The following is a 20,438-nucleotide window of genomic DNA, read 5'->3' on the forward strand; positions in this document are numbered from 1 at the left end:
TGGTGTGACTTCGATTATCGCAACTAACAGAAAGTAAGGGGGAACAGCTGATGGGACGGGTACAAAAGTAACGCACCTGCCTGACCAACAAGTGGAGGGCTAAGATCAACCAAGAATGACTATATAATGTAAAAGTTAGGGCGCCAAGAGAGCTGGCTGGGAAAAAAGGGCCAGAATTCAGAGCCTCCCAGCCCGCCTCCAGGAGAAAGACTCCTAGGACGAAAACGGCTTAACCATGTATGAACGCCACGAAAAACCCACCGTCCGGTGATCAAGGCCAAGCCTTTCAAACCCACGCTCTACAAATGATATTGTTTGGGCCTTTTTACGTGCGAGCCCAATATCGTTTTGGGTCGTTTCCAAATCGTGTCCTTACAACAACTTTTTACATTTTCCATAAAAATAATATCAAAAATTTCATTTAATAATTTATTAACAGTTGCCTTAAGATCTCCATTAAGATAACCCTTTATTAAAACTTAAAAGAGAGAAAAAAAAATCTTAACTTACTCTTTTTATAAATCAATTTATTCAAAAGGTGATTAAAAAGTAAACTGAAAAAAATAATATTAAAAAAACAAGAAATAAAAAAAATCAAGCTAAAAGCATGCTTGTGAAAGGTCATTGTTTAGTGAAAATGAAAATTGAAAAATGAAAAAAAAAGAAAGCGAAGGTGATTGGCCCTCCATGTCTATATGAGCATGACGCACCCCCTACCTCGGAGTCAGGCGGCCCTCACTTTTTAAGTCATCACCACCAAACCAAAAAAAGCTAACAAACAAACAAAACGATAAATAAATAATAGAAGAAGAAGAAGAAGAAAGACTCAACTCTCTCAACTCCTCCTTTGGACTCATCACTCTCATTCATTTTTGAACCCTAAATCTCAACTCACACACACTCACATCTCTCTCTCTCTGTCTTTTGCTCTCATTTTCGTTTTCAATGGAGGATCCCGGATCCGATGGAGAGGTTGGGATCGGAGCCGGATTCGTCGATCAAGGTCGACAGCGACCTGAGCATGGAAATCGACCACCCGCCGCCGCTCCGCGAGAACGTCGCCACGGCCGAGGACTGGAGGAGGGCGCTCGGCAGGGTCGTCCCCGCCGTCGTCGTCCTCCGCACCAACGCCTATCGCGCTTTCGACACCGAGTCCGCCGGCGCCAGCTACGCCACCGGCTTCGTCGTCGACAAGCGCCGCGGCATCGTTCTTACTAACCGACACGTCGTCAAGCCCGGTACGGCGGTGTCGAACTCTCTCTCTCTCTCTCTCTCTCTCTCTTTTGATTCTTGTGAGGAAATTGAATTCCCTTTATGTTATATTCATTTCTTGTGTGTTTGGTTTCTTGGTTTTGTAGGACCTGTGGTTGCAGAGGCTATGTTTGTTAACCGTGAAGAAGTTCCGGTGCATCCTATATATAGAGATCCTGTGAGTCACCACTCTTTCTTTTTCTGCTTCTTCAATGCTTGTTCTTTATCAACAATCTTGCAAAATTACAAGCATTTCTTGATGAAGATTTAGTTTTCATTTCTGGTTATGTGTGAAATTGGGTTTGGGTTCTTGAGGAACATGGTGTTTGTGCTAAAGAAGCTACTTGTGTATTTCTTTTTATATAATTTTCATTTTGTAATATTGTTTTCTGGGTGTGAAATTGGGTTTTGGTGTTTGTGCTTAAAGAAGCTCCTTAGTGCCTTTTTTTTTTTTTTTTTTTTTACTAATATGAGTTCAAATTTCTGAGTTGGGGGGTAGTGGGGAGTTGGGAGCGTGTAAGTTGCGCGCTTTCAATCAAGCTTTGTTGGGCAAATGGCTATGGAGATATGGAGAAGAAACTACTCATTTGTGAAAATGGGTTTTAGCTTTCAAATATGGTGAGGAATAGGGAGGAGGTAAGGTGTATTCATGGTTGTCGCATATGGAGAAGCATTAGGATCGGTTGGGATAGAGTTGCAGGGCATGTTCAGTATGTGGTAGGGGATAGTAATAGGGTGAGGTTTTGGCATGGTGCATGGTGTAAAAATCGACCTCTAATAAAAATGCATCTTGAATTGTATGTCATTACAATTAATAAGGATGATTTAGTTTAGTTAGATTTCACTTGGTGATTTTTGATTGACGAAACGACATGCTCATGAAATATTATGTGTTTGTTCGCAATGTTAATGATTGGAAATCGTTGTTGGTTGACTCTTTGTTGATATCTTTTACTCTAATATCCCAAGCAGTGAGGGTCCTGATTAAATGTTCTATGTGCACAAGGAGTGGTAAGACCAAAGATCTTTTGTTGTTGCATTGTGACATTGCCCATGAATTGTTGACTTATACCTGGTTATGCATTTGGGTGTCCCTGCCAGCTGTCAACATCGTAATATTCCTTATCCTATTGTAACCATCTCTCCCATATAAGTGTAATGAATAGTCTAAGCGCTGAGATTCTTGATTTTATATCTTCTCCTTTTCTGTAAAATATCTCTCTTTTTTCTTCTTCAACGTGGTTTGATGAGTAATGTTGAAATCTCCAAGATTGTTTTTGAATTACATTCTGGATATAGGAATTGTTTCGGTAAACATTCTTCATATGTTTGGAACTTAGCGTTATTATGCCTATTATGGACTTTGTAGAGGGAGAGAAACCGATGCATTCTTGAGGGTATGCCTCGGTTTTTTAGCTGAAATCATATTTCCTAATAATATTGTTTTAGTGGTCTCCTTTTTTTGGGCCATAGTAAGATACATTCAGTTGTGGGTTTAATTGATTCTCTTTTTTTAACGTGTAACTTAAATTGATTACGTCTTTTTAGGACTATTGTTTGTGTATATAAGGTAGTTCCTTTTCTTTAATAAAATTTAATTACTTTTTCCTTGTTTGATAAGTAACAATTCTTTTTTATTAAAAATAAATAAACCAAGTACATCGGGGGTGTACCCAGAGAGAAGGAAAAAAAATCAATCTCTCAAATTACTATCCTCAATCATATCTAAAAGAGAAAAACAAAGAGGAAAGTAATAATCAGCACTCCAATCTAACAAGGTACAAAAGAAAAAGGATTTGATTTCAAGGATAGATAGTTCACTTCCCTAAAAAATTCTAGCATTCATTTCTTGCTAAATACACCCAATGATGCAGTGTGGCACAGCCTTCCAAAAAGAAATATTTCTATGCTTGCTGAAAGTACCTTGCCAAGCTGCAAATATATCAATAGCCCTCTTAGGCATAAGCCATTGGAGTCCAAATAGACAACAACATTGTCCACAACTCAAGCTATAGGACAATGAAGAAGATGATGATCCATTGACTCCCCACACCTTTTACACATGTGGCACCAATCCAATACAATAATACCACTCTTTCGAAAATTGTCAGTAGATAATATCTTCCCTAATGCACGAGTCCAAGAAAAGAAGGCAATCCTATTGGGACCTTAGATTGTCACACCACTTTCCAAGGAAACAACATGCCATTAGATGAAGATAAAGAGTGATATTAACCTCACACCTCAAAAATCCGACTCTTGGTAGGTCTCTTACAAAGCCTATGCATCCCCTCACCCCTAACAACCTTGGAATAGATTAGATCCATAAATGTAAGCAGTGACTCCAACTCCCAATCTTGGACCGGTCTAGATAATCGAACATCCCAATGGGGCACCCCATTAGAGAGATGTAAAACCTTAGTTACTAAGAAATCTTTAACACAACTGACACTAAATAGCTCTAGGAAAACCACCTTAAGTGGGCAATCACCACACCAAATGTCATGCCAAAATTTCACTCTAGTACCATCACACACATCAAACTGAAGAAAATGGGAAAAGGTCAACCATTCCCGTCTTATAGATTTCCAAAGATTCACACCATTGGGACCTGTAACACTTTTAGTGCACCATCCCCCCATTCATTCCCATACTTTGCCTAAAGTACCATCCTTATTATTTCTAAGGCTAAGAGATCTGGGGTTCAATCCCTACTTACACTAAAAATCGATTGGTGTCTTGGTCTAATAATAAAGAACTATTCTTAATTTTTTTTTTTTTGAATTTTTTTAACACCATGACATAGTTGTTAAATGTTATGTCAACGTGGATATATCATAAAATTATTAGATTATATATATCATATTACTTACTCTAATGTGTGTCCTAAATTTATGGATTTTGGTTTTTTTTTTTTTTTTTTTTTTTTAAATTTATTATTGCACTTTTAGTTTAATTTATAATATAGGAATATATAAAACTGAATATGTTTAACTTTTGGTTAACCTTATAATATTGTGTCACATAAACTTTTGAGACCTCACAAATTTATAAATAATTTATTTTTATAACATTTTTTTTAATAAAAGAAACAACGATTTCAGAATTTTTGCATTTGACTATTTTCAACAATAAATGTAAGAAACTAAGCCGATTTGACAACTACCATTCATAGTTGGTTTGTCACAACTAACAAGTCTTTTCTTTTTAACTTTTTAACTTGTTTGTTTATATAAAATTTTTAAAACTTTGGTAAACTTTAACTAATGTTCAAAAATTAAGTAATCAGTAAAAAATTGCTTCTAAACAGTAAACACACAATTTAAATCTACAATTTTCAAAAGCAAATATATATGGACAAAATTTAGTTGTAACTTAAGAAAACAACTTTACTCAATAAAATAAATATTATTGCATATTTTAAAAATCTAACCATTAAATTACATGTTTTTTACTCTCAATACACATGTCAAATTTTATGTCAATCGAATATTATCTACTATATGATCCACAAACTTATATTTTATACATAATTTTAAACTATAAAAACTTGCAATTTAAATAATTTATTGATGACATAGCTATTAATATTTTATTTTCTATAAATTTTGCAAGTATGAAGGATATAAGAAGAAGATATAATCCAATAGTGGATTTGTTAAAATTCATTTCCAAGAAAAACATATTGAATAAAATTATAACTTAAGACTACAACCAATTTTATAACTAAACTTAGATCATATATATTTCTTTACACATGCTGCTAACACAATTTAGAATAAAATGATTGCAGGCCAATTTCAGGAGCTTCAATGAATCCAGTAAGGAGCATTGGGCATGCTATTGTAAGGCGTCCCTATACAGGATTATGGGTGTACGTAGTTGGGCCAATTATTGGAACAATTGCCGGAGCACTTGCTTATAATCTAATCAGATTCACAGACAAGCCTCTTAAGGAGTTAGCTCGGAATGGGTCATCATTGTTCAGAGGTACTGCAGGGCCGCAGGCTGCAGTATAGCTAATAGCTAAAACCCGCAGAGACAATTCTTGTGCCACAGTTTTTTTCACTACCCTTATGTCCATGATTGTGAATGATGAATAAAAGACCATATATTTATGTCAAAGTAATTAGCAATCACTCACAATTTTTTCATGCATGTCTGAACTATGACAAAATTTATGGTCCAAGAAGAAAGTAAAATTATTTTATTATATCTCAGTATTCAAAAATTCAGGAGTAAATTGCAAATTACACTTCTAAAATTTGAGGGTGTTTGAATTTTACATCTTGAAATTTCAGAATTTGAAATTTACTTTCTGAAGTTTTGGGGTGTTTAGATTTTACACTATGACGTTTCAGAATTTGGGTTTTAATCCTTAAAGTTTGGGGTGTTTGGATTTTACACCCTCAAATTCTAAAACTTTAGGGTGTAAAATCCAAACACCCCTAAAATTTATGTAATGGTTTTTCATTATATATATATATATATATATATATATGATTTAGAATTTAATTAGTTTTAGACTCGTTCAATTTTCACATCTAATATATCACTTGTCACAAAATTTAAAAACTTAGAAGGACACATGGCGGAAAATTAGACTTAATTGAAATCCAACTTAGAGTCTAATTGGATTTGAACTTTTCAATTTTTACATTCAATAATTTACTGGACACAAAATTAAAAATTAAATAAAACAAATGACGCAAAATTGAGAATCTAATTAAATTTTAATTGGATTTTATTTGAGTTTTGGCTATATATATATATATATATTAGCTAAGCATCATTTAATAATAACTATTTATGTAGTGATTTTCTAGTATATACCCAAACATATCTCTCTTTTTTTCTTTTTTAGAGAATAACATACTCATCTTATCTTCAAATTAAGAAACTAGAAACAAACCACCACGCACCGTTGGCGCAATGATCATTCCACAGGTATAAATGCTTGTGGGGTGTGAGGGTAAGGACCAGGGTTCAAGTTTTTAAAAGTGAGATTCACACCCATATACACTTAGATTGAGTTATAGTAGAATTTCTATATTGTAAATAAATAAATAAAATAAAATAAAAACCAGAAACATGAAAAGTTCTCTCTACTTTCTTAAAGAGTGTACTTATAGTCATTATTTCGTCAAAGATTTGGCATGAACGTGGCAACATAATCTTTAAATAAAAAAATAGAAATCAATATAATAATTTCATTTTTTTTAAAGAGGTAACATACTGGTAAGTTGTGAATGAAAATGAGAATTGAAAAAATGATGAGAATTGCCTAGCGCATTTAAAATTTTGATGTCTGATTAAGTGATTCTTATAATGCCATATTAGTCAAAGCAAGGGGTGGAAATAAATGGTTTCCTTTGCTGTCAGAAAAAAAAAAAAAAAAAAAATATATATATATATATATATATTCTCTTTTGAGAAATGTTATATCCACAACATTTTCACAACAAATCTTAGGTAACGTTGTGACAGATTGTTGTTTGCTATTATTAGTGGGAAAGAAAGTAATTTAAATTAAAGCACTTCTCTTCTCTTTTTTATGTATCAAGAGAGAATACTAGCTTCTGAGCACATGCTAGTATTGAGTCCTCTAAGTTTTAGGTTTATTCAATTATGGCCTACCTATCAATTTCTATTAAATGTTGTCATCAAGTGTCCCAATTTTGTTATTTTTTTATTAAAATAATTCAACTAAAAAATTAAATTCATTATTTTAAAAATCCAGAAAAAAATTTAATTTATTTTAAGTTCTTTCCGAATTTTCTTCAACAACTGCTATCCTATACAGAAAGTATAGTGACTGTTAACTGCTTCATCACAATTCACTTGACATTGGTAGAAATAGAGGAAGGTCTGCATGTGAGGGAGAGAGAGATAAGTATTTAGATGGGCTTGTTCAAGGTTAGTATTCATGAGCTACCTATGCTTTGTTCAAGGTTGTTATCAATTGGAGATCTACCTATGGTTTGATGATCTAGTCAGGAATGTTCGCTTGGGAGGCCGAGTCATAGTGTTGATACAATAATTATAATTCATAAATCTATTGAAAATTTCACTATTATTTTAAGCATTATCAACCCATCATTATTCATATTATTAAAATTTTCTTATATTTTAATTTTTTTTAATGAATTATTTGGCACCTAATTTCAAATCCCAAAAAATAAACTTAAAAAAAATGATGAAATATAATATAGTAATATACCATCATTTAACTATAGAAAAGAAAAAATGAACACAACTTTAAAAAACAAAGCATATTCTTAAAAAACTAAACACCAATACAAACTTTGATGTTTTTGTTTGACGGTGTTGAGAATATTGGGATGAGATGAATTGATAAGAAATAAACAATGGGTTGGTAGCACTATAGAGGAAAACAAGCAAAAGCACATATAGGTAGTAGTTTCCTTAATAGTGAGAATGAAGAGGGAAAAGTAAAGTTATGTTTTAAAATGATTAATGGGTTGAGTCAGTTGACATCTATACTATTTGGAAAGAGTAGTTATTGACCATTGGATTAATAACAAGTGTTTGGACAATTGAAGGGGCTTATCAAAAAAAAAAAAAAAACAATTGAAGGGGCCAAGTATTATTTTATTTGAGGACAAGCTTCTTTAAGTTGTTGGACTAGAACAACTTTGAGGAACAAATGGGGGGCCGGTTATAATTTTTGAGTGTGCCCATATCATTTTGCCATGTATACTAACCGGAAGAGAAATGTAATATAGTAATATACCATCATTTAACTATAGAAAAAAAAAAATGAACACAACTTTAATAAACAAAGCATATTCTTAAAAATCTAAACACCAATACAAACTTTGATGTTTTTGTTTGACCGTGTTGAGAATATTGGGATGAGATGAATTGATAAGAAATAAATAATAGGTTGGTAGCACCATAAAGAAAAACAAGCAAAAGCACCTGTAGGCAGTAGTTTCCTTAATAGTGAGAACAAAGAGGGAAAAGTAAAGTTATGTTTTGAAATCATAAATGGGTTGACATCTATGCTATTTGGAGAGAGTAGTTATTGACCATTGGATTAATTACAAGTGTTTGGACAATTGGAGGGACTGAGTATTATAGGACAAGTTGTTGGACTAGAACAACTTTGAGGAACAAATGGGGGGCCAGTTATAATTTTGAGTGTGCCCATATCATTTTGCCATGTATGCTATAGGAGATTTTTTTTTAGGGGGGGGGGGGGGGGGGGGGAAGAGAGCAGCCATGTGGCTCTCCGCCCCTAGATGAGATATACATGCACACATATATCTCAACAAGCCTCTCACTCTCTCAAGTCTCAACAAAAGAAAACCTCTCACTTAGTAATCATGGGGTAAAATTTTCTTTACGATTCTCACAATCCTTTTAAAAATAAATAAATAAATTTTTTTGAGATATGATACTCATACCTTTCTAAACCACCAAACATTGCAACTCAGCAGGAAGACTTTGGATTTATATTAATTCTCTTTATTTATCTTCTCCTATTAGTTATCCCTTCATTTTCTTCTCAAAATAATAATAATAATAATAATAATAATAATAATAATAATAATAATAATAATTATCCCTTCATTTTATCTGTATGTTACTTTGGATTGGATTGTAACCTACTTGTATCCATAAGAATTCTATTTGCTTCAGGAAAGAATTCATTAGATTTGTGTAATAAGAAGTCTAGCTTTAGTCCTTTAACTTATGTATATATGATCATTAATGAGATATTTTCTAAAACCTTAGCAAGAAATTGCTACAAGATGTTTGTGAAAGATAACAAGCTTGAAGCTTTAACAATGGCATATTGAGAGAAAAATAGAGAGAGAAAAATGATGAATCAAGAAAAGATTTCTATTCAAGCTTGTTAAATGAACACTCGTTACACATCCTCTATTTATATCTTACAAAGAATGGTAACCGCCCTGGAAGCTTCTAGAAGGTTCTAATCTAACCACCTGTAACAGACTCCTACCAAAACTGACTGAAGATTAAAGCTGTACATCTCAGATAAATATCTACAAATATCTACTCTATTCATAATTGAACCTAGGAGAGGAGAAACAGAGCACGTCTTGAATCTGTGAAGAGGGAAAGGCCTTTGATCAAAACGACACCGACTGGTTTAAAGGTTTAATGTGACACGCGTGTATAAATGTAAAACGACGTTGTGTCTCATTAAAGTAAAACACTCTATTTTAACTCTTCACAAGTAGTTGTTGCAAAACTAGTTGTTATGCTTTGAGTCTTCAACCTCTGTTTCTTCAACTTTTGTAATACTACTTTCACCCCCCCTCTCAAAACCAAGGGGTCCAAAGACACCATGGTTTTGTCACGAAACCAGAGAAAAAGTGAGGAAGGAAGACTCTTCGTAAAGATGTCTGCAAGTTGGTCTCCAATGGCCATATAACGAACTTGAAGATCTTGGCGAAGTACTCTTTCACACACAAAATGATAATCAACCTCCACATGCTTGGTATGAGCATGAAATACTGGGTTCGAGGCAATAGCAAGGGCAGAGAAATTATCACACTAGAGCTTTGGAGCAAAAGAAAGAAAGAGACCAAGATCTTTTAAAACTTGATGAATCCAAACCAACTCAGTAGCAGTGGTGGCAAGAGTACGATACTCTGATTCTGTTGAAGAATGAGAAACAATGTCTTGTTTCTTAGCACTCCAAGTGATTGAGTTTAAACCAAGGTAGACCAAGAACCCCGTAGTAGAGCGATGATCATAGGGATCCCTAGCCCAGTCCGAATCTGAGAAGGCAAAGAGAGATAAAGGACCATGTTGGAAGAAAATCCCCAAATTGAGAGTGCCATTCACATACCTCAGAATGCATTTGGCTGCAATCAAATGAGCCTCACATGGAGCACACATAAATTGGCAAACTTGATGAACTGTGAAACTGAGATCGAGTCTGGTGAAAGTTAAATAGTGAAGAAAGCCAACAATGCTTCTATAAGTATGAGGATCAGCCAGTAAGGACCCTGAGGCAGGAACCAACTTGAGATTGGGAGCACAAGGTGTTTTAGCAACCTTAGCATTAAGCATGTTGTGTTTTTGAAGAAGATCATGGGCATACTTGGATTGATCGAAAAAAAGACCATCAGAAGTTCTAGTAATTTGCAACCCAAGGAAGTAGTGTAAGGGGCCAAGATCTTTGAGCTCAAACTCAGTGCTTAGTTGAGTAAAATTGACTGCAAAAAGGAAGGGCAATTACCAGTAAGGACTATGTCATCAACATAGACCAGCAGATACACCAGAAACTTCCCATGCCTCAAGATGAAAAGAGAGGAATCTGCCAAAGAGGCCAGGAACCCCAAATGAAGGAGATGAGATTAAAATCTCTCAAACCAAGCCCTTGGTGCTTGTTTGAGACCATAAAGGGACTTCTGGAGTCTACAAACATGATTAGGGAAGATAGGATCTACATAACCCTGTGGCTGAACCATGTATACCTCCTCCTTCAAGACACCATGAAGAAAAGCATTTCGAACATCCAACTGTCTGAGAGGCCAATTGAATTGGACAGCAAGAGAGAGAATAATTCTGACAGTAGGAGGCTTGATCACAGGGCTGAAGGTTTCATCAAAATCAATACCATACTGTTGATGAAATCCCTTAGCCACAAGTCTAGCCTTATACCTGTTGATGCTGCCATCACTGTTGTGTTTCAACTTGAAGACCCATTTACAACCCAATACATTTTGAGTTGGTGTGGGAGGCACTAAAACCCAAGTGCCTTGCCTAGTGAGAGCATCAAATTCTTCATCCATAGCAGTACACCATTGTTTATAGTTAGCAGCAACCTTAAATGATAGAGGCTCAGTGATACTGTAATCCATTGAAGCGGCCTTGGTTTTTGATGTACCAAAGGCTTTGGGCTTGAAAATACCCGCTTTGGATCTAGTAGTCATAGGATGAACATTTGAAATAGGCACAGAATCTAGTACAGTCAAGAAAACAGATGAACTAGAATTGGATTGAGTAGCAGGTTGGGTGGACTGTATGGGTAAGGTTACTGGAATAGGGATGGGGTCAGGTAAGGATGATGAAATAGCAGGTATGATGTCCGTGGAGATGGACTGGTCAGGTATTGGAGCAGGTGAGGTAGACTGATAAGGTGTGGAAGCAGATGGAGAGTCTGATGTAGGGAGATGGGAGGAACTGTGTGAAGAGAGTATGAAGGTAGGATGTTTGATGGATTATACCATGACTAGAGCAAAACTGATGAAAGGCAGTTATGGTGAACTCACCCCCTCTATCAGTCCTTAAAATTTTGAGAGTATTGTGAAGCTTTGAAATACTTAAACATAGGAAACACATCAGACTTATGTTTAAGCAGATATAGCCAAGAGAATTTAGAGTAATCATCAACAAAGACTAGGTAATATCTAAAGTCATTGATGGATGTAATAGGTACTGGTCCCCATACATCACTGTGAACAAGTTCAAGGGGCTTAGAAGCAATAAAATCAGATTTATTGAATGGTAAGTGATGCATTTTACCACTAAGGCAATGCTTACAATGATTGTCAGAACCAAAAACAGGTTTATTACAATCAATAGGAAAGGAAATAGAAGATAGGGCATCTTGAAGTACATTATTACTAGGATGACCTACTCTATGGTGCCAAAGCAACCACTTGTTTGACTTCCATGCATGAAAAGATGTAGAAGATGAGTTGTTCTGTGTTGAAGGGGAATTGAACTGTGTGGATGAAGTAAAGTGTGGAAAAGGTCTGTTGAAAAGCTGTGGAAAGATTGGGTAAACCCCATTCTCACTCAAGCCCTTGTAAATGATTCTCCCTATAGGAACATCCTGAACAGTGAGTTAATTAGCATCAAAATGACAGGAGCAATTATTATGTAAGCAAAACTTATGAACAGATAGAAGGTTCATGGCTATCCTAGGGACATGAAGGACATCTTTAAGCAAAAATTTATGGTATTTAGTAGAGAGGGAAGCATTACCAATATGGTTAATAGGAAGGGCTTGTCCATTGCCAATTATGATCTGCTCTGAACCTTTATACTGTGACTGAACAAAAAGGTTGTTCAAGTTAGCAATGAGATGGTCTAAAGTGCCTGAGTAAGCTAACCAAGGATCTTGACAATTGGTTAAGGCTGCATTAGATGCTGAAGCCATTGCTGCTAGTTTGGTTGGTGGATTCTTGCCTTGATAGACAAAATCCATTCGGTGATAACAGTCAAGAGCTTGGTGACTTGTCTTGCCACAAATCTGACAGCTAGGTCTATCATTCTTGAAGGTTTGACCACCAAATTGACCTCCAAAGTGAGCATTCTGAGGTGAGTTATAATTCTGTTGAGGTTGGGAATTGAAAAACTGGTGTTAACCACCACCATGACTGTTGTTGAACCTTCCTCCACCTCTACCTCTATTACCATTGCTCCTTCCTCTTCCTCTATTAGAGCCACCATTGAAACCACCATGGTTGTGTGGCTGGAGATGAGAGCTAATGGAGCCCTTATTTCCAGAAGCAAACATGGCTAGAGAGTGTGAAAAGCTATCAAGATTCTCTGTCATGGCCTGTTCTTCACTCTGCAGCATAATCGAGAGCTGTTCATAGGTAATTGGTTCACTCCTAGTACGGATTGCTGAATAAAAGTGAGCAAAATCCTTGAGTAGACCTCGAAGAACAATGCAGATGAGTTCTTCATTATCCACCACTACTCCAACTGCAAGAAGTTTGTCACGAGCGATCTTAGTCTTCAACAGAAAGTTGTTCACTAAATCTGAACCTTTCTTGAGACTTTGAAGTTCCAACTTCAGATTGAGTTTGTTAGCCCTTAAAGTTGAGGTAAACCTCTGCTTTAAAGTATTCCACACTTCTCTTGAAGTGGTAATTCCAATCATGAGAGAGAAAACTTGTGGAGTGAGTGTTGAATTGATCAAAGCAAGGAGAGCCTTATCTTTGATTTTCTAGGTTTGGAACTCTGGATTCACAATCGTGGTCAAGTGCCCTTGAGCATCAAGAAGAAACTGACTAGGTTGTGAGGTTGAACCATCAATGTGTTCAACTAGAGAGTAAGCTTCCAGTATTGTGATCTACTGGTGCCTCTAAGGAATGTAGTTCGTATAGTCAAGCTTGATTGACATCAAGTTTGACATATTAGACAATAGCAAAAATGGTGAGGGTGCTTGAATACTGATCTGTGGTGATGGAAGATTAGTGTTTGTAGAAGTAGTAAGGTTTGCAGGAGTAGTGGAAGCCATGGATTCAGGCTCTGATACCATGAAAGATAACAAGCTTGAAGCTTTAACAATGGCGGATTAAGAGAAAAAAATGATGAATCAAGAAAAGATATCTATTCAAGCTTGTTAAATGAACACTACTTACACATCCTCTATTTATATCTTACAAAGAATGGTAACCGCCCTGGAAGCTTCTAGAAGGTTCTAATCTAACCACCTGTAACAAACTCCTATCAAAACTGACTGAAAATTACAGCTGTACATCTCAGATAGATATCTATAAATATCTACTATATTCATAATTGAACCCAGGAGAGGAGAAACAGAGGATGTCTTGAATCTGTGAAGAGGGAAAGGCCTTTGATCAAAACGGCACCGTTTGGTTTAAAGGTTTAATGTGACATGCGTGTATAAATGTAAAACGACGTCGTGTCTCATTAAAGTAAAACACTCTGTTTTAACTCTTCACAAGTAGCTGTTGCAAAACTAGTCGTTATGCTTTGAGTCTTCAACCTCTGTTTCTTCAACTTCTGTAATACTACTTTCAGTTTGGTCTTCCTAATTTAAGATATGTAATGAAAAAAATGTATGAGTTTAACACAATTAGATCATGTGAAACTCTTTTTCGTAATTTCCCTCAACTTTTTCATAATTTCCTCCAATATTTATAAATTACACATGCACCCATTTCCTCCAACTTTTTCATAATTTCCTCCAATGTTTCACATGAAAATTTATAAAGAAAATATATTGGTATTTTGGAAAAAAAAAAAAAAAAAAAAAAACTTCAATAATTAAATGTGGAGTTATTTGAACCCGGATTTGGTTGAGCTACAATGCAATATTTTATATGCTTTGTTCACATAAAAGGTATCCAAAGTAGTCTATGTTTTTATGAGTGATGGGATTCATAATTAATGTATGCGAGCATGCAACATGAAACTATATTTTTATGTGTGAGTTATTAGAAAAATAATAATTTTGTGTGTCAAAATGAACTTTTTTTTTCCTATTTTGGATTTTTAAAAAGCAAATAGTGGTAAAATACTTCTCTCTCTCTCTCTCTCTCTCTCTATATATATATATGTGTGTGTGTGTGTGTGTGAGTATGTGATTAAATGGTTAAATTTATTATTTCCAATAGCATAAACTTTTGGAAGAATCAATAATTTAACATGGTGTCAGAGTATGAGATCCTAAATTCAATTCTTGTTTGACTGTCTCCTCTACTCTACTTCCTATTTAAGCATAAATGGAGCCGCTGATTCCCTAACTCCATGAAATCTATGTTGTCAAATTTAGCAACCTCAAGCTCAAATCTAGAATCACTTCCCCAATTTATATCAACCTTTGTCTCATTGTTTCATTCCCCTCTCTCCTCACCCAAATCTCCCAAACCCTAATCTGCTCCCTCCCTTCAACCACCCTACGATGTCATTTGTGGCATCCCTGTACACTACCCCCCCTCCGCCCAATCCAACCTACATTTTGATCTCTAGCCAAATCCCAATGCTCATGCTTTGCAAAGAAATCAAGACTATGGCACTTCCAAATCCATCGAAACATTTTCTTCAAAGAACAAACCTACATAATCGTCAAGGATCTCATTACCAATGGTTCTGTTGGATTGGAAAAGAAGAGCTTAAAAAATATTTTATCAAAAAACCCATCTGAAACGGTACTCCCTCTCTTTGTAATTGTTTTTCCTTTACAAAGCAAACACTAGCATTCAGATCTTTGGTTTTTGAGGTTTCTAAGATCTATCTCAAAATTTTCCTCTAACTTGTTGTGGGTCAGATTTTGGGTTATCTATTTATTTGCACACCAATTTGACGAAATTTGAGTTAAGTTTTGTAATTTTTATTGGGTTTTCTATGTTTACGATTTCTAGGTTTTTTGTGAGGTTCATTACTTCAATATTGCAATCAATTGTTTATTTTTCTTCGATTTGATAACATCTTTTGTGTATATGATAGTGGAGCTTCAAGGTATTGGTTGTAAGATTCTGACAGTTTTTAGACCCCTTAAACAATTGATTAAACCTAGGTAATTAGCCAAGTTGTTACTTAGTCCAATTAAACAAGTCTAGGTTATCACAATAAAGATCAAATCATGCAAAGCAGCGGAAAATAAATAACACACGATATGATCACCCAGGAAACCAAACCAGTAAAAACCTGGGGAGGATTTAACCTAGCTATCCTCAAGGTAAACTTGAATCCATTATCAGAAAGAATCGAAGTTCATACAAAAGGACTTACAAGCACCCCCGCTCGACTTCCTAATGCTACCAATCAGTAGAACTTACTGACACGACCATGTGCAAGCTCCGAATCCACGGACTCCTTCTTTCTTGGATTCCCACCAGCTACAAGCACCCCCGCTTATGTATTCTTTAAGCTTTAATGACAGCAACTGTTTTGATCATCAAGGTTTAGAGAATATCTCCTCCTTGAAAACCCTAAGTTTGTGTAAAGGAAAGCTCCTCTAGATCTCACAAGAGATTTACACAAACCGCAATATAAGCAACACTAAAACGTGGCTAGGGTTTGCCTTTTATACTTAGGACAAATAAGAAACCCTAAAAACGTTTTTAAAACACATAGGGCTGAGTTGGACGAATCTACAGAAAAGCAATCTGCCCGACGTTCGATCGGTCGAGCCTAAGCTTCAATCGATCGAGCCAGGCCGAAAGCCACACTGCTTTCTGCTTTACACTCGATTCCAACTTTACATTGACATATAACTTTGAGCTAGCTTTAAACACTTCTAAACACATTGTTTTGATCATGGTTTGCCAACAATACAAATTAGAGTTCTAAATACATAAAGTCCTAAACTTTAGAACCTAACAGATTCAAAGTTGTTTGAATCTGTGAAGAAATTTTATGTTCAAATCTATATGTAATGGGTTTGTGTTCTTCCCATTTGAAAATAAAATTAATTTTATATATTTTTAGTTTTTATCTTTTAAAAAATATTTTTATTAGTTTTATGGATTTTTATTATTTTAAAAATTAAAAATAATAAAACATTTACTTAACAACAACATCTAACGAAAATTGTTGAAAATACATTTTTTTTTTTTTTTTAGAGAGTTTCAACCTATGATGTCCGTTCCTGATAATAACTTTTTATTATCAGACCAAGACACCAATCAATTTTGGTGTAGGTGAGTATTGAACCTCAAACCTCTTATACAACAATCAAAAACTTTATCAATTTAGCTAACTAGAACTCACCTAAAAATGTCTTAATTGAAAAAACATGAAACTTAGAGAAAATAATTGAACGATTGTGTGGTCAAAATTAGAGAACTAATTTGTAATTTTAGCCAAAAATCTAACATGGCAAAATGGTGATATTAAAATAATAATTTTGAAGACACGTGATATGCCACACAGCATTTATTATTAAAAAAAAATAATAATAATAAAATAATAATAATAATAATTAAAAAAAAAAAAAAAAAAAACCTTGTGTAAAACAATTCACATGCATTTAATGAACTCCTTGACAAGAACAAAGCCTAGCTTGATCGTCTCCCCTGGCGAGCCACGATTCGAGGAGGAGAGAAAGAATAGTGAGAAACATCCAGAAGAGTGAGATATATTAAAATAAAATTGGGTACTTTTTTAATATTAAAAAAAATTAGATAGTATCAAAACAATAAAGCTTGCGTAGAAGCCATATTTATGTCATTTTGTAAGAGGTTAAAAGCAATTTTACAAATGACAATGAAAAGAATGACTAACTTTTTTTTTTTTTTTTTAGTAAATAGTAATACCTATTATAACACACACGAAAATAGGAATATTAGTATTTAAAACTGGGTTTATAATACATTATATAATTAGAGTACAACTACAAAATGATATAATCTTTATAGTTGTAGTTTGAGGTTATAAGCAGCAGACACTAGACACACGTAATCAATATGGGATAAACATCATTACTTTTTTTTTTTTTTAAGTAAACAGTAATATCTACTAGAACACACATTAAAAAAAAAAAAATGACTAACTTGATAACAAAAATAAATTTTAAAATATGGACTTGACAAAAAAATTAGCGACATAAATAAAATTCATTTAAATTAAAGGGTGTAATTTATATTTTATTAAGAAAAGAAGTCATGATTACATGAATTAAACATACGGAGACATAGAAGTAAAGACAAAATCGATAAATTAGGTTAGAAAACATTGCAAAAACTAAAGTTAAACACCATTAGTATATTATTAACATCATCTCTTGTTTCTAAGAATATTATGCATTTGTGCATAGTTTTCTTGCAAAACTAAAATCATATGATGATTAAAACATTCTCTAACCTACAACATCTCAGTCTATCAAAAAAAAAAAAAAAAAAAAAAAAACTAACAACAACTCAAACTTCCAAAAAGAAAAGGTTTATATATTCAACTAAATAAGAAAATTAAACCAAAATATCTTTACTAGATCTCGTTTCCAATAGCATTTTTGTACATCACACGGGTTTGTAACCAATTTATCTATATATAGTATAGTATATATATATATATATATATATTTGACAAGAGATTAAATCCAATTAGTTCTAATTCCCATATATAAATCCAACTAAATTGAAAGTTTATTGATATATTATTTGGTGTGATAGGATGTGTTGAATTTTAAGTAAAATGCTAATGTGACAATCTCTTATTAGATGGCATAAAACATGAGTTTTACACCCCATCCTTACCAAATTTGGACTCATTTGACAAACATTAAATAGAAATAACTACAATTATATATGTACAACAACAGTTGGGAACTTAATTGATGGACAAAATTGGCAAATGCCCTTTTCGGGCAAAAAAAACAGCATTATGCCTCATTTTCAAAACTAATTAGGGAAATGCCCTTCTTTTGAAATTCTATTTTCTCAAAATCGAGTTAAGCCCTATAGTGGTGTTTTTAAGGAGCTTATTGTGACGTTTTAAGGACTTATAGTGGCATTTTGAAACTCAAGCTCCATGAACTTGAATTATAGGTAAAAATAAGGAAAAAAAAATTACATGTAACTCAAGTTCATGGATCAAGTTCCAAAAATAGGGTACTTAAAATGCCATTATAGCGCTCTAGAAATTTTTTTTTTTTTTTTATAACTCTATTTTAAGAAAATCGAGTTTCAAAATAAGGGTATTTCCCTAATTAGTTTGGGAAATGGGGCAAAATACTTTTTTTTTTTTTTTTTTTGCCCAAAAAGGGCATTTGCCAATTTTGTCCCTTAATTAATACGTGTGAAATTTTTATTGGCTTAAGAATTAGTCGTTGGAAAATTTCATTTGTTTCTAATTCTTTCTATGTATAATTTATATTTGAAATAAAATTCATTTGTAATTGAGCTTGTTATTCTTATTATGTAATTTTCGTTGGCTTTCTTTCTTTCTTTTCTTTTTTCTTTTTTTTTTATTTTTTTATTTTTTTATTTTTTTATTTTAAATCGACACATAAATTCATTATAAATAGTGTTTTAGAACCTTTCTTTATAACACATAGATCATAACAGCCAAACGATAGTGTGTCTATGTAAGCATCATCCAAGGTAGAATTTATCATAACCAGACTTTATAAGCTCCATAAGACTAGAAGACTCTGCATAATTGCTATTAGAATAAAAACCATTGTGTGTGTGAGCGGACTGTTGCTATAGCCTTATTTAAGTCATGGTTCTTTGGTGAACTTAGGATTGACTCACGATTAGGAGTGTTGTTTGAGACAGAGAGTGAATTAGAGCCCAGGACAACTTGCTCAGAGGCCAAGAGAGGCAAATTGCTTGCTGCATATATGAGCAAGTCATCCTTGGCTCAAATTCACTCACTGTCTCTTCAATCTTCATGCATGGCGCTCATATAAGCAGCATTGACTATTTGATATTTGAATTATGCAATGCGGTTGAGGAATTTGTAGGCAAACTTGAATAATTACCGAAAAGATTCTAGTCTTCCACTTAGACTTCTCAATCAAAATTTGATTGGTGGTTGTGAGAATAGAATCTCAAATTATAGTGCAATGTGATAGCATTTTTGGCACGCGAAATGTACGTTAAACGAGAATTTATTCTTAGAATTTTAATTATAAGAATCATGGTAAGGTTATTACCAACTTTAAGAATCTACAAGGACACCAAGATTGGTTTCCTATCCCAGTTCCGAGGCATCGTGAAACCTTAAAAAGTAGAATCTACTTTTCTTTTTGTTCTATTCTTTTTCTTCAATACATATTCTATGTCATACAAAACAACTCATACCACTAACCACTTCATCCAATCTCAAATGGAAATCCAGTAGCATCTCATACACGACGTAGATAAGGCATTTTATAATACCCCCCTCCTAGTATGTACCCGGAGAACAAGAGGATTTTCTACTTGAAATCCATGAGCGGTGACAATTTAAGCGATAAGGAGCCACGACAAAGATATGTGCATTAATGCAACGAGATTTCTAAATATTTATGAACTGACCAAACAAGAAATTAAGAAGAGCCTTGTCAGAATAAATTACATTAATCCAGCGAGATTTCATAAGACGGGTCTAAACTAGACTTTGTCACATGAATGAAACATATTCCTTCTCTATTTTCATCAAGGAGATATTAAGAAGTTACTGTTTCACACTATCACTATACTTACGATATTTTATATTCAATTCAGAAGGGATCGAAAGTTAAGAAATTGATTACTACTTTCCATACTCCAATTTATATATACTTTAGTAATCAAACAAATATACACAAAATAATAACACTCTTAATATCAACTTAAACTACCTTATAGCACCATGCTCCAACTCAACAACCACCACAATATCAAACATCATGAATTTCACTATATAATTTTACAAATATTTAAGTATAGAGTACTTACCGTATGTACTTAAACAGATTGCACTAACCTTACGTTTTTGGGATGTATAGGAGAAGA

The 20,438-nt window shown here is 33.9% G+C and overlaps 3 protein-coding genes across 4 annotated transcripts in view; 2 read left to right on the forward strand and 1 right to left on the reverse strand.

The window, feature by feature from the left end:
- Nucleotides 1-5,376, forward strand: part of LOC126704634 (probable aquaporin NIP-type) — a 28,479-nt gene extending 23,103 nt beyond the window's left edge. The window contains exon 8 of the mRNA XM_050403671.1: nt 5,130-5,376. Coding sequence (XP_050259628.1) covers nt 5,130-5,270 — 141 coding nt within the window. The 3' untranslated portion in view covers nt 5,271-5,376. The remainder of the gene's footprint in view (nt 1-5,129) is intronic.
- LOC126707415 (protease Do-like 7) lies at nt 761-5,159 on the forward strand. 2 transcript variants are annotated; one of them, XM_050407039.1, is made up of 3 exons: nt 761-1,238; nt 1,359-1,429; nt 5,029-5,159. In XM_050407039.1, the coding sequence occupies exons 1-3, from the start codon at nt 965-967 to the stop codon at nt 5,065-5,067; spliced, it is 384 nt and encodes a 127-aa protein (XP_050262996.1). In that variant the 5' UTR covers nt 761-964; the 3' UTR covers nt 5,068-5,159. The 2 variants fall into 2 exon arrangements, with proteins under 2 accessions (XP_050262996.1, XP_050262997.1); XM_050407040.1 differs by lacking the exon at nt 5,029-5,159 and adding an exon at nt 2,224-2,445 and having other exon boundaries at nt 765-1,238.
- Nucleotides 5,377-12,622: 7,246 nt separating the features above from the next.
- On the reverse strand, nt 12,623-13,147 carry LOC126704635 (uncharacterized). Its single transcript, XM_050403672.1, has one exon. The coding sequence runs from the start codon at nt 13,145-13,147 to the stop codon at nt 12,623-12,625; it is 525 nt and encodes a 174-aa protein (XP_050259629.1).
- Nucleotides 13,148-20,438: the final 7,291 nt, after the last annotated feature.

The sequence above is a fragment of the Quercus robur genome, chromosome 11 (assembly GCF_932294415.1).
Source record: "Quercus robur chromosome 11, dhQueRobu3.1, whole genome shotgun sequence".
Taxonomy (NCBI): domain Eukaryota; kingdom Viridiplantae; phylum Streptophyta; class Magnoliopsida; order Fagales; family Fagaceae; genus Quercus; species Quercus robur.

What these genes read in the sequence shown, in the direction of transcription:
- LOC126707415 (XM_050407039.1), top strand. Translation starts at nt 965, where the DNA reads ATGGAGAGGTTGGGATCGGAGCCGGATTCGTCGATCAAGGTCGACAGC. An exon ending in CCGACACGTCGTCAAGCCCG is followed by an intron (nt 1,239 to 1,358) that starts GTACGGCGGTGT and finishes TTGGTTTTGTAG; the next exon opens with GACCTGTGGTTGCAGAGGCT. An exon ending in ATCCTATATATAGAGATCCT is followed by an intron (nt 1,430 to 5,028) that starts GTGAGTCACCAC and finishes AACACAATTTAG; the next exon opens with AATAAAATGATTGCAGGCCA.
- LOC126704635 (XM_050403672.1), bottom strand. Translation starts at nt 13,147, where the DNA reads ATGATTGGAATTACCACTTCAAGAGAAGTGTGGAATACTTTAAAGCAG.